The 14,155-nt window shown below is 39.7% G+C and overlaps 1 protein-coding gene across 1 annotated transcript in view; it reads right to left on the reverse strand.

Moving 5' to 3' along the window:
- Positions 1-435: 435 nt before the first annotated feature.
- The window catches only part of LOC137888427 (spectrin beta chain, non-erythrocytic 1-like), a 64,233-nt gene continuing 50,513 nt past the window's right edge, over positions 436-14,155 (reverse strand). The window contains 10 exon segments of the mRNA XM_068731813.1: positions 436-3,077; positions 3,767-3,809; positions 4,406-4,579; positions 4,811-5,013; positions 10,985-11,039; positions 11,481-11,581; positions 12,236-12,432; positions 12,556-12,640; positions 12,869-13,007; positions 13,104-13,261. Of these exon segments, the coding sequence (XP_068587914.1) occupies positions 2,859-3,077; positions 3,767-3,809; positions 4,406-4,579; positions 4,811-5,013; positions 10,985-11,039; positions 11,481-11,581; positions 12,236-12,432; positions 12,556-12,640; positions 12,869-13,007; positions 13,104-13,261 (1,374 nt within the window). The 3' untranslated portion in view covers positions 436-2,858.

Raw genomic sequence — 14,155 nt, forward strand, 5'->3', positions numbered from 1 at the left:
AATATCTCATTACTATGATTACAGTGACAGAGGAATGCACACTATACTTATCAAATTGCCAGAGAATGTAGCATAAAGAAAAAAGAAAAACAGGAAGCATTTCAGGACCAATCACCAAGTGAAGAGTTTCTCAGTTACTTGAGGAGTTTCACCAACAAACCCGACCAACCCCTCCACCAGCTGTGGAAAAACAAACGCGCCCACCTTTCACACTTCGGGGGCTCATTCCTGCCGATTTGTTTCCACTTTTCCTGGCAGTTACGGAAGTTAATTCATGACAAATGAGCACAAAACTAATTCAGGCTTGAATCAAGCAAGTTTAAAAAGCAAAGTTGGGATTTGCGAGTTTTGAAATCTAAACTCGCCTTTTCTGACAGATTTTGTGAATTGTGGAAACATATTTCTGGAGAATACGTCCATTTTGCTCAGCTAGAGACACAATCCCCCCCCCCCCCCGATTGTGAAATCCATTCAAATCGTACAACAGCCAGACCATTGATTAACCCCTTCAGCTAGCCTAGCTTTGAGTGCACAACAGTGCCCTAAATCCACCAAACCAGCACACTTCTGATATTTTTGAAACTTAATATTTTGATATTATGGAGGTGCATCTCGGGTCAAGTAACAACATTAACGAGTGTTTCAAAGTAGGCACGGTAAACAAAACTACAGCATGCTCATTTAAAGATAACATGCGTCAGGAAGGCTGGTCACATCATGTCTCAAAACATTGATAAAAAGTCACAATTCTGTTCTTAAAAATCATGCAAACAAATCGGTTTCTGCATGCCCTCAGATCTCAACTCACAGACTGATTACAGTGCAAATCTCTCGTTCATTTTGTCATCAAAGAACTTCCATATCAAACCGAACCATACAAGTAACTCAACGGTTTTCTCTTCATTGGTGGCAAAAGTCTGAAAAAAAAAAAAAATAAAAAATGGGAGTGCTGAAGCCAACAAGCAAGCGACCATTATTCTGCAACATTACTCACTTCCAGTAAATGCTTTTTTTAGAACCAACTTGTCCACTTCACAGCAATGCTTAAAGTAATTTTTGTTTTTATAGTACATCTACGTCTTCATACTCGTCAGACTAAATAAACCTTAGACATAGTTAAACTGTGGAACAGAAAATACATACTGGAGGAAACAAAAACATATTCCAAATAACTGAAAGGAGGAAATAAATGTTTCAAAAATGGAACCGGGGTAGAAAATAAACCTTACTGGATGCTTAAAAGTTTGAGTTCACAAACATTCTTACTGGTCTTAGTTATTTATTCCCCCCATCAAGACTCAATGGCTCCTTCATTCAGATTTGTTAAGTGTACATATCGTTAGGTTTCAGGTAAAGAACGCTATACTCAAATGAAGCTTATTACGGTTTTGTAGGTCTTATTAGTAGTAAATATAGGTGAAATTAAACACAGGTTTATTCTTTAACAGTTTGTTATACACAAGTTATACATACAGTTCAAAGCACCGCAGGGTAACTCTCCAAATTACAGCCGCGCTCTGCTGCTTTTCTTTCCGTGAAGCTGCAGGAATTAGACAGCACCAGAACGTAATGATGATAATAAGCTTTTCACAGGTTTTATTGCACAAATTTAACCAACAGAAAAGCAGAGTTATTCAGTGCATAAAATGCCGTTTGGTGCGCTCGTGATTTGCAATTTGAACTCGAGTTTCCCTGCTCTTTAAAGTTGAAACCGCTTTCACCACATGACTCGGCACTTTTTCCCCCCCACTTACACGTAGTTTTAGGCATTTCGGCTCAAATTAAAAACGTGTGAGAGGTGTAATTTCAGAGGTTTACCCCGCTGCGGTCTCAGTTTTCCCCACTACAGAGGGATACACGTCATCTTGCAAAGACAAGGCCTCGCAAAAACTGAGGATGGACCCTAACAGGAACTAACTACAACTTCCCAAAAAAAAGAAAAAAACAAACAAACAAACAAAAAAAAACAACAACAAAAGAAACTGAGACGACTTGGGAGCGTAAACACAACCCACAAAAGGCAGTAGTCGACGAAACGCTGGGATGATGAGAAAGCAGAGGAAAAAAAAACAACAGTAGGAGATAGAAAACACAAATAATAGCAATAAGAATAATAAACAGGAATATTCTGGGAACTCCTCTACAGCGTGTTGTTGTTCAGCGGCAAACTCTGGTTTTTTTTTATCTTTATGACAGCAGCTGCCTGAAGCGTTTGCAGACCCCTTTTAAATTTGTTTTCCTTCAATCCGATCTTTTTTTTTCGTTTTTTTTTTTCCTGCTCCTTATCTTACAAAAACTGAACGGAGGACACAGGTTGGTGTGTTGTAGCTGTACTGAAGCTCTGAGCCAGACCGGACGGTTGATAGGCACAGAGTGGAGAGTTTTGGCTCGGAGCTTGCATGCTGGAGTCACGCTTTGAGAGAGGAAGAGGAGGGAGAGGAAGAAAGAATAGAAGGGAGAGAAGGAGAGGCTGTTTGGAATGTCATTTGACATAGCAACTGCTGTATCAACTGTCCAGATCGGCCAATGAGTCACATGGTAACATAAACTGCAGGTGAAGTATCTTTTTTTTTCCTCATCAACTTACTTTATCATTTAATATTATCACATTAACAGTTTTGAGTATATTTGAATCCATTTAGAAGTAAATTTAATCACACGTTGAGCAGTTGTTCTAGTTTTTAGTTATTACAGTATCAGTTGCTACGAGCTGACTCTAAATCAAATATTCACGATAGACATGGACATCTTCAACAAATATTTGACCAGAGATGGATCAATGATGAGGAGCGACCCCAAACAGCACCAGAGGAATGAGGAGGAGGAGGAGGAGGGAAGGAGGAGGGAAGGAGGAGCGTCTATTTCTTCTTGCTGAACAGACTGAAGCGTTTCTCCTTGTCTTTCTCTCGTTTGCCCGGGCTGGACTCCGCCGCCGACGCCACCGCTGTGGCGACGGAGGCCGGCAGCGTCTGAGCGCGTGCGGCTGGGGCGGGCGTGCTATGGCTGCTGGGAGTCACCTCCGTCTTGTCGCCCGTCATGGCGGTCGAGATGGCCGAGATCCACATGTTCATCTCCTCCTGGAGGATGAGGAGAAGGAGAGAGGAAGGGAGGGTTAGCAGTGTTGACCTGGGGAGAGCAGCTGTTACTATCATTTAAGAGCAATATACAACCATTCAATAAATGGTCATAACGCACTATAATGCCGGTATACACAGCTATAATGACTCTTTATGCATTTATTATTGCACAATATTTGTCAACGATTTTAACATCTCCCTCAAATTTATATAAATGTTTCATTATTTATTCATACAGAGGCCTCCTCCTGTGGGTTACTTGGAAATACATCAATTAAGACTTATATACGTTTTAAAGTACATTACAGTGTCTCATAAACCATGTATCATATATAATGTTAATGAATGCTATACGGAGTAAAATGAAAGTGTTGCTGAGCTATCTAAATAAATATATACATATATAACAAAATATATAATGGCAAAAATAAAAATAAAATATATTTAAATAAAAAAATTAAAATAAATCATAAAGCAAAATAATTAAAAAATAATAATAAAATAAAGCAATAAAACAAACAATTAGAGAAATCCCTTCTTTTTGAAAAGAGGGTTAAAAATGGTGACTCTAATATAGTTTATATAACAAATATAACAATGTTAATGCAGGACAGAGACATAGTGGAGGAGTTTAAAAATTGTGGAGAAAAAGAAATAATGTGGAAGTTATTCTTTTATTTTAAACTTACGTCATCTTTGGCTTGGAAGAGATACTCATTCCCATCAGTGATCCTGTGGAGGAGAATGCATTAAACAACAACCAATAAAGTGTTCAAGACTCCCTTCACCGTTACACCTACAGACGGCTCATTTTACTCCGGTTGATGCATTTGGAGGATGCTTAAAAACTTCAGTCTCAGATGTTGAGAAGTTCCTCTGTCCCTCAAAGTGGCCAAAACATCAATAACTGCTCCCAATCGTGCTGCCGACGGCTCTCTCAAATTCTCTCTGTTCTAAATTCTCTCTGTTCTAAATTCTCTCTATTCTAAATTCTCTCTATTCTAAATTCTCTCCATTCTAAATTCTCTCTGTTCTAACCCCACAAGCTGAAAGGCAATGACCTCACAATAACGCTGTTCTTTACACTGCAGGTGTAGTGAAATCAATGTATTTTGTTACTCTTCTTCTTTGTTCTAACTATTATTCTTTTGTCTTACTTCTGTCATGAAACAACAGTTCCTTTCATTTGAGAGATGTGAGTTATGACTCCGAGAAGAGGAGTGATGTTTTACTCAAACTGAGGAAATTCACCTCGGACAGAATCCTATCCGATATCGATATTTGATTGAGTTAAGAACTTTGTTTAAACCAACTGTAACGATTCTCACTTGAGCTTGAAGACATGTTTCTTCTTCTTGTAGTCCAGCGCCACCTCGCAAATGGCTTCCTTCAGGCTGACGGGAATCTCGCTGTGGTAGGGAATACCCTGACTGGCGCTCTTCTGATCCTTGTAGAAGCCCATCTCCTGCTGATTGATCACACAGTACACGTTGTGCCACGACCTGCCGAGACACAGTCGGATCATTTATCAACAATAGATAATAGCCAGCAATAACGACTTCTAACCATTAAGTGTTATAAGAGAAGCATTTGTTCGAAAGGTATGAAAATAAATGATTGTGTATTTCATCATGGTAAAACAATCACAGTCCACCTAAAGCAGCAGAGAAGCTTCTTGGTTGTGATATTTCAGAAGTTGTTCTGCAGTCTGACATTCCTTCATGGGTTCCTACCTGCTGGAAGCCTTCTTGTTGTGTCCCTCCCACTCATGCTTGCGGTGCAGGAAGCTCTCCAGCTGGGACGTAGGAGCGTCCTGCTGGGACTTGGCCGGCAGGGTCGCCGCCTGGCTGGCCTTGCCCTTGCGGGAACCCCCGGGAGACCCCGCGGGGCTGGGCTCCGACACCCCATTCACCACATCTCCACCCTCCACGTTGTCCTGGAAACAGAGGAGCGAGGAGTCAGAAGAGCACTGAGGATGGATGGATCTCTCTCACAAAACACAAATCTTTCACAGTTAAATGTGTAAATCACAGTTATCAGAGCTGCAGCATGCGGAGCAGAGCAGAATCACAGGCTGTGGAGACACTTTGAAATGGTCTAAACTAACCCAAAACGGCAACCTGAGCAAACAGATGTGGCGTTTTTTTACATTTTTGTTTGGAGTTTATCTGCAACCTTTACGACCGCCATGAATCATAACTGGTAAGTCAACTTAACGCACCTAAAATCTCTCACAGGGCACCAGCTTCAACCCACAAAGTTAAAAAGACAAAAATGCAACCAAATGCAATTAAAATGATCTTATAATAAAACTGAACCAAACTAAAAAAACTGAAGAAAAGAGACCAAGTCACGACAAATCATTAGCAACTCTCAAGTCTTAAAACTCAAGTCTCAAGTCAAGTCTTTCCAACCAACACAACCTTGTTGTCGTCAAGTTGTCATTCATTTCAGCAGACTACACATGATGGCATCATTATATGGCAATATATGGCAAAGAAGTTCAGCAAATAAGTCACATTTGAGAAGCTGAAACCAGATCATGTCAACTAGTAGAAGGAATGACAACGTATGTTTCCCTTTCCTGGTTGAGGCAAGATTCTTCAAAGATTCAAGTCAAGGGCAACAAATGACAATAAAATAATATGTGTTAAATGATGCACCGCTATCAGACATGGCTGCTGTGTGATCCTGGTTCTTCTTTGGGTTTGAGGATTCAAGTATTGAAAGCGTAAAGGCTAAACTTCTAGTTAAATCTTGAAATGTCAACGTCAAGTTGAAAGTCTTGTTGGATTTCCTGAAGTTACCAAATATGTCTGGTCTCTGACTCAAGTCAGCAACGCAAGCTAATGTCGCACACTCAACTGAACTAGACTACAGGTCCATCCATCAAACCACTAACAGCTACCTCAGCCTTTGTAATGCATTCAGAAGCGTTTGTTTTTTTAAAGCATTTAATTAAGAGAGCTCAGCGCTGGATTCCAGTACGGATTAGAAAAAAAAACATCTGCATTGCACATTAAGAGCACCAGAAGGTAACACAGTCTGATCATGCACTGATTACAGGTTTAAGGACATGCATAATAAATCACAACACCACTCAATAACACACAACATGGTGGACAGTGTGAGGAAAGACAAGGAGAGGGAGAAGCTAGCAGATGGGGAAACACAAAAAAAAAACCTCAATAAAATCTCAAACAATTACCAACAAAATTGCTTGGAAGTCATTACTGGGCATCATTATTGGTGAGGGGAGAATGCGATTGGCCTAGTATCAAAACAGATTTTATTTTTCCACACCACACCCACTCCAACCGGATGCTTATTACCCTGTTACTGAGCTCTTCAAGGGCTGGACCAATGGAGGACACTCTTTTTGAGCACAGTTCAGAGGCTGGACCGATCCTGGGAGCTTTAACTGAAGGACTGCAAGAGCTGGACCGATCCTGGGAGCTTTAAATTTAGAGCTTAGCGAGAGCTAGACCGATCGTGTGAGCTTTTATTACGAATCCCGAGAGCAAGTTCTCATTTTTCTGAGAACTTTGACAACTGTTGACAAACGCTAATGGTCATTTTATCTCTTTAAAAACTGTTTGAAAACTTTGAATTGAGGCTGCTATGAATCAATGTTAACACTAATATAATAGGAAATGATAATAGACAATGTAGTCATCTTTACAGCATTTTCTATGATTATTTCATTGTACTAAACGATCAAATATCAAAGTATATGAAGAACTGCTACTGCATATAAAATTTCAACTATATCACATGATCCTACTTTCACAATAGACCTCATCAGAAATTGTTTTAGTTATTACTTTATAAAGATTTTACTTTTAAGTCAGATTGCACAGACTGTACGGATTAAACCTCATTTCAGCCCTGAATTGGTCGCAACAGACTAATTTGTCGAATTCCTGTGCAATCATTTGACTTGCAGCTTTAAGGTCACGACTCTTAAATTATTTTTCTGATCATTTTGGTCATATTTCTGACAATTGGTTGGATTTCTGGCAGGTGACAAATTTTGTTCGACTGTCTGCAAATTGTTCCGTTTTGTTCCGGTCTATTTCCACCATTGGCTGCTGTCAAATACCCACCATCAACTATACTGAGCTTGTTTTCATTGTATTGTAGTAGTATTTTAAATACTAAATGTGGTCTTGACTGATGCTGGCATGACAAAACTGAACCGAGTCTGGATCTTCCATCTGCAGCTCCATATTTGTATTTGTTTATTTTATGTTTGTTTTTACTTTTTATACATAAATAAAGTGTCTGCTCAGCTTCATACCTAATTTGACTGTTATATGTAGCAAGTATATTTCTCAGTTTCTTTTTAAACCACAACCATCAACTAGAAAACTTTAACTTTGGGTAGTAAATGTCTTTATAATAACAGCCATTTGACAGGAAACAGCAGCAACTATGTGTAGTTACCTTCCTATTCCAAAAATCAATTGGTGAAATAATGAAAATATTTTGTGTAATAATTATATTACCCAGCGGTTACCCCCACTTATTTAGTTATTTACTGTGAAAACAAAGAAAACGCTCCTAATGCGAGTTTTTTTATGGCTATCCAATCATTACTTTAACGCAACGTTCACTTTATTGATTTTTGATCCATGTCAATGAAAGAAGCCTTCTATGGAAACCAAAATATATACATGTGTTAAAATAAAGCCCCAGGGTGAAAACTGGTGAAGAACATGGGATGAAGAATTACAACTTTGACAGAAAACTCAACTGAAATGCTAATGATGGTGACAGCATGCAACAACAAAAACAACTGTATGTGGAGAAAAGTCACGACTACACATTGATAACACAGACGGACGAACCAGAATGGGTCTGAGTGATCTGATTGGTTCTGACAAGGTTTATTAGGGAATGTGTGTTAGTCAGGGAACCAATGACGGAGCTGGATGGACATGCAACAGACACCGTGAAGAGAAATAAAGAAGTTATAACAGTAAACAATGGAAACAATAATAATACAAAACAGTGTCACAGAGACAAAAGATCTTAACTGAGTGCATATAATGAGGATGGAGTAGGTATGCGCGCGCGCGCACACACACACACACACACACACACACACACACACACACACACACACACACACACACACACACACACACACACACACACACACACACACACACACACACACACACCATGGGATATGTCTAAATGCTTGTATATGAATAAAAGATGACATGTTTGTTCTAGAATGAGAAAAATATTGTTTTCTAATTACAAATTATTAATTGGTCTGAATGATCCAGGGATCATGCAACTTGCTAAACAGCATGTCAAAATGATTCTATATGAAACTTGGAATACAAATTAGAATGTGCATTATTGATTTGCCTTTTTTACTATACAATAGTGAATAATGTTAAAGTAATAGGTGGTAGATGCAGAGCGGGGAGTTGTGAAAGAAGAAAAACGTTTTTCCTTTTAAATTAGTTATGCTTGTCATGATACTATTTTGGGTTTGAAAAGTTGTGAATGCAACTATTTAACTATTAATGTTTACTTAAATAAATATTAAGTAAACTGTGATTATCATCTACACACACTTCTATAATCGGGTTTAAAAAGTGAATCACATTCAGAGCAGCTTTACATGAAGAAATGCATGCGCTGTTAACTGAATGGTACTTTACATAGAGGACTATGTTGTATGTGTAATGGAAGACGTGGTGGTACACATACTGCACTCTATGAAAAAAATACATATGGAGATGGTGAATTTGGGTTGTGGGATGTAGACACACATGGGGCAGGTAGATACAGTAAGAGTTCTTTTTTTAAAAGTAGCTTTTTAAGTAACTTTCTACAACTATCAGTCTGCAGAAAGAATTGTATTGTAGTTTTTAGAATACATTTCTGGACAATATGTCTAGAAAAGGGTTCTCTCCTAAAACAATGTAAAGTAGCATTTTTAAATGTAACTCCTCATATCTGTGTTTGATCGCATTTACGCAATATGAAATGTTAATGATCAAACTAAACTTATTGCAGCTTAAAATCCTTTATTTTAAGACAATAAGAGTAAGACATAATTTACCTAAATATATTTCGGAGAATGTACCACAATGTTTTTGTTGATTTATTATCACTGATGAATGCATGCTTTATATTTCATCTGTCATTTAACGTTAAGTTTCATTATCGTATACAACATTATGCAGATGACGCTATCATTTACATTCTGGTATAAATATAATCTATAAAAATACTACAAATGCCCAGAAATCTAGTATTAATAGATTTGTAAATCCCCGTTTGAGGCTTTAAATGCAAATTATGGAGTGAGGTCTGTGTAGTTTGTTTGTGGACCTCTCAGGTGTTCATATTCCAGAGGGTGAGTTTATAAATGACAACATAAAGTAGCAGCAACATTAACAGTTGAGGGGAGAGGACGGCAGGAGTGTCACGCTGAGAGAGACAGAGGGGAGAAGGGAGGAACGAGAAAGAAAAAATGAGGGGAGGGATGGATAGAAACACAAGAGGGGCTTGTTGTGTGTGTGTGTGTGTGTGTGTGTGTGTGTGTGTGTGTGTGTGTGTGTGTGTTTTGTGGTCCCATTCACCATGTATGCAGTCACACTCATACCAAAAGGAGAAGCATCCTTTTTTTTTTTTTTTTGCTTAATGTCTCAAAATGCAAACATTTAAATGTTTAAAACACTACAATTACTTTCTGTTTACATTACTCATGTACTGCTACTCTGGTTTAAAGAGTAGAGACTAGCACGATTACAAGTTTTACTGTTGTCCATCATGTCTCTTTCTAAATTCATTCTTTGAACTAATTAAGTACAAAAAGTAATGTTGGGTACTTTTAAGGAACTGAGAAGAACTTGACATATTTGATTGAGAAATATGTTAAAATAAATGTTTTCCCCCGACAGACAAAGCTAAGACAACTTAGTTTCCTGACAGTTCTTTTCTGCAGAAGTTTCTCCTTCAGCCCTAAATGTTATAAAGCAAAGTGTGACCGCGTTCTTTTACAGGTTTCAGACGGTATCATTTCGACAACGCACTATTTTATGTCTTACGTTCCAAATATTTTTTGGTGTTGTAAATGAGCCTGAGATCTAAGATTTTCATTGCCAATGACTTTTTTTTCTGTTATCTTTGCATATGATGCATATGATAATAAATAACTTGAAACTAGAATCATGAGTGATGCATTTAAACAGAAGCACTAAATAAAAACAAATGGAAGCCTTTTAACACAATCTGCAGTTACACTCTTAAATCTGTATAATTATTGCTTTAACCCAATATGTTTTAATAATCAAAATGTTCACATTAAATTACTGGTTGTGAGGCTGATTGGTCCTCTCACACTAGTGGTACTCTTAGTGTTGGAGTGTCTCCAAATCAAGACTACATTTCCCATCAGTCCCACTGCTTCCTGTCCACTGTTCCTCTTGATAAAGAGGTTTTTAGAGGAGATTTTAAGACCTCTTAAAGATGGAGGATCTCATTTTGTTAAAAAGCAATTATACTTATATCTCAAAACAAAGATTAAAATGATGCATGTGACAGCTGTAAAGTTAAACGTATTACACTTAGATATTAAGAATATTAATCAGTAAGGAGGAGAAGCAAACAATAAATAGACAAAGTGATACATACAGGAACATGAATGTGTGGATCCCAGGAGTGTGTAAGGAAGAGGAGGGATACAACACACCTGGTCTAGGAAATTTCTGATTGAGGTCAAAGGTGCGTTTTGGGATGTTTCATGTGCATGAGGTCATATTCAAGTATGTTGAATGTACACATTATTAGCATGTGTGTGTGTGTCAGGGTGCGGCCGTGGCCCTGCGGCCCTGCAGGGTGCTGCTGTATTGCTGGTAGGCAGGTGAGCGGTAACTAACCCTGGGAGACTCCTGGTCAGACGGCAGCCCGTTCTGAGACACCGGCTCACCCTCCCTGCAAACACACAAAGCACACAAAGAGTTAGACTCACGCGTGATGGATTTCACACTGATGAACAGCTGCGACTGACCACTGCTTTTGCTATTGACCGATCCATCATTGTTTGCTCATATGAAAAGTTTAAATATGATTTATTGCGATGAGGTCATGAACTTTCTTCTCATATGCACCCATTTCCCTCTCCGATGGGTTTTGTTTTCATTTTTACTAAAGTATCAAAAATCTGTAGAGAAAGGTTGTTTTCAAATATGAAAGAAGAACAACTTGCAACTGACAGAAGTGAAACTCACAGCAGTTACTCCTGATGAAAAGGCCCACAAGAGAAGAAGTAAATCAGCCTTTTATTTCATTGAATTTCCAATGATATAAAACGGAGATAAAATGAAAAAAGTGTGGAATAACACACAGTTGACGCACAAACACACACTCTCTCACCTGTGCTGAGCTGCAGCGTCGCTGGGCTGAGCCTCAGTGGGCGGGGGATGTCTTCTCTTCTCTTCTTCCTCTTGCATTCTTCGCACTTCCAATAACTCCATCTGGACACAAACGCATTGAGCTTAATGCGAGAACCACTCGAACAAACGGATTCCTCCCTACGTGGCATTCACCAATATCTCGCTTTATTATTTTTTTCTTTGGTACAAACAGAAATCAGGAGTCGTCCAGACGTATCTTATGAGCCATGTACGGGTCTAATGTCTCTCATTTAATTCATTATTCATAGTCCCTTAATCTCTGCTAATTTTGATCTTAAATGATTAACAGTTTAATTAAAACAAACTTAATGAATGCAAAATCAGTAACTGGTTCATTTGATAATCGCCATCATGGCGGCCAATTTACTGAGAGGTTTATTAGATTTTATTATTTTTACTGGCATATTTCGACACAGCAATTCATACTGTAGAGTAAGTCAGTAGACAGCGTTTATTATTGTAAGACAACTTTAGGGGTGATGATTATGCAAAATGATGTTTGGTGAATCTAAGACTTATGTTATCTATGACTTCTACGAACACAAGAGTTTTGGGGTAACTATATGAAAATATTCCCGCGTCATAATTTTTTTGGGGGAGGTCTTTTTTTAAACTTCAGCATGGCTCCTGAGTGTGTGTGTGTGTGTGTGTGTGTGTGTGTGTGTGTGTGTGTGTGTGTGTGTGTGTGTGTGTGTGTGTGTGTGTGTGTCTCACCGTGGTCAGCCTCTCCAGAGCGGAGAAGCGTTCCTCCCAGGTGGCGGCCGACTTCTCGAAGGCCTCGTGGCGTTTGATGAGCTTCTCCACCTCGTCCACGCTCTGGCCAATCTCCCTGCTGGACAGGTAGGGATCCTGACCCAGCAGCCACGCCTCGGCCACACCTGCGTCCCGGGAGAACTGGTGCACCTCCAGGACTGAACGCGCACATTTCCGTGTTACACTTGGATTTATTCAGCTAAGTCAGTCAATGTGCCGTCTGTCAACATGAGCCTCGACTAAATGAGGAACTGTCTGACTCACTGGATTAAACACCTTACCCAGTCTCAGCCACTCCCATCTGTCCTCCCACTTGTCGATCATGTCTTTCCTCTTGTCCGTCAACTGTAACAACTTTTCTTTAATCTGAGGCGAGAAAAAAAGAAGAATTGCAAACATATTCATGCGGTTTGAAGACAAACACAATCATCATGAGCATCTAAAACAAAGGTGAGAACTAAATCTTAAAGCAAATTCTACTGCCTTCTGACAGAACACAGCAGATTCAAATAAAAAAAACTTTTAAAAAACAGTTGCGTTGGTTTAGCATGAAGGATGTTTATCATAAACCTGTTTAAATGAAGGTGTCTTTACCTCCTCTGAAGCGTAGTGCTTCCTGGCCAGCAGGGCTTTGCCCAGCTCGATGCAGGCTGTGAAGCTGTCGTTTCGGGCGTCGATCTCCGCCTTGATGCCCTGGTGGTTGTTCATCAGCAGCTCCACCGACGACACGTCCCTGAAAACCAGAGATAATTTCCATCGGAAGTGAAATACTGAAGATGAACAGAGGGAACTAAACACCGACTCCTCAGCGGTAAGCTGGTGTTCTTACCTGGGCTTCTCCTGGGCCTCGATCAGGCGGATGACGTCCTCCATCCACAGCATCAGGTCGCGCACCATGCTGAAGAAGCGGAACTTGTCTCCAGTTTCCACCAGCTTCACCCGACGGCCCTCCGCCGCCTCCAGCAGGTTCTTCCAGGCCTCAAGGACCTGAGGGGGGGGGACATGACAAACAACAGAGTTCAGACCAGAGAGCCCAGAGGCCGAGATCCTCTAACACACATGATCTGAAACACTCCCTCCATTATGAAGAAGCATCTGAGAATCATGTGTTTTAGAGAAGAGGTTCACTCTGATCAGCAGAGAACGCCGCATAATGCTTCACTATTTATCATAAACCCAATTCATTACTGGGTTCCGTTTGTATAAACTGAAAACACACTATTACTACTGGTGCACTAACGGTCGCACAGTCTTGCACATGTTCAGCAGCATCACCAGGGAGCTGCAGGGGAGCACAGCAGCCCGGGGAAATACATAAATAAATAGCATTAAAGCAAAACAATGCATTCATATGTGCAGACTGCAGCGTCAACGTGGCAACACAGCTCTCCTCTTAGTATCTCTGGATGTATTGGGTCATTGTAAGCAATGTTGCACATCAGTCAGCAGGGCAAAAAACAGCCATTTTGTTTTATCCATTAACAATTTCTCCTCGTAACATGGAATTAAACATACCGTGAGAGAGGACTTTATCCTCATAGCCAATCCCTGCCTCTATGTTTTCAGTGGATTATGTTTGCTGGCATCTCCACCTGTTCAGTGCTCAGTCTGAGCGCTCCATAATCAGTTGGCACTACATGGATACTTTAATTTAGATCTAACAAAGCACTGAAAATGAACAGTTATTGCCAGGGTCGTCAGCTGTTCCAGGATTATTTAGCGCCCATAAATCAAATATGTTTGCACAAGCACTATTTTGCAGATTTGGACGCAACTAACTAAATAAGCAATAAGTGGTGAAGTGTTTTTTGAGGGATCGTACCGCCGCTCCAACGAGTAATGGCCGACCCGTGAGCTGAAGCAGCTTGCTGTCCATGTATA

The sequence above is a fragment of the Cebidichthys violaceus genome, unplaced genomic scaffold, assembly GCF_023349555.1.
Source record: "Cebidichthys violaceus isolate CVI_PGR_0920_01 unplaced genomic scaffold, fCebVio1.0.p SCAF_54, whole genome shotgun sequence".
Taxonomy (NCBI): Eukaryota; Metazoa; Chordata; class Actinopteri; order Perciformes; family Stichaeidae; genus Cebidichthys; species Cebidichthys violaceus.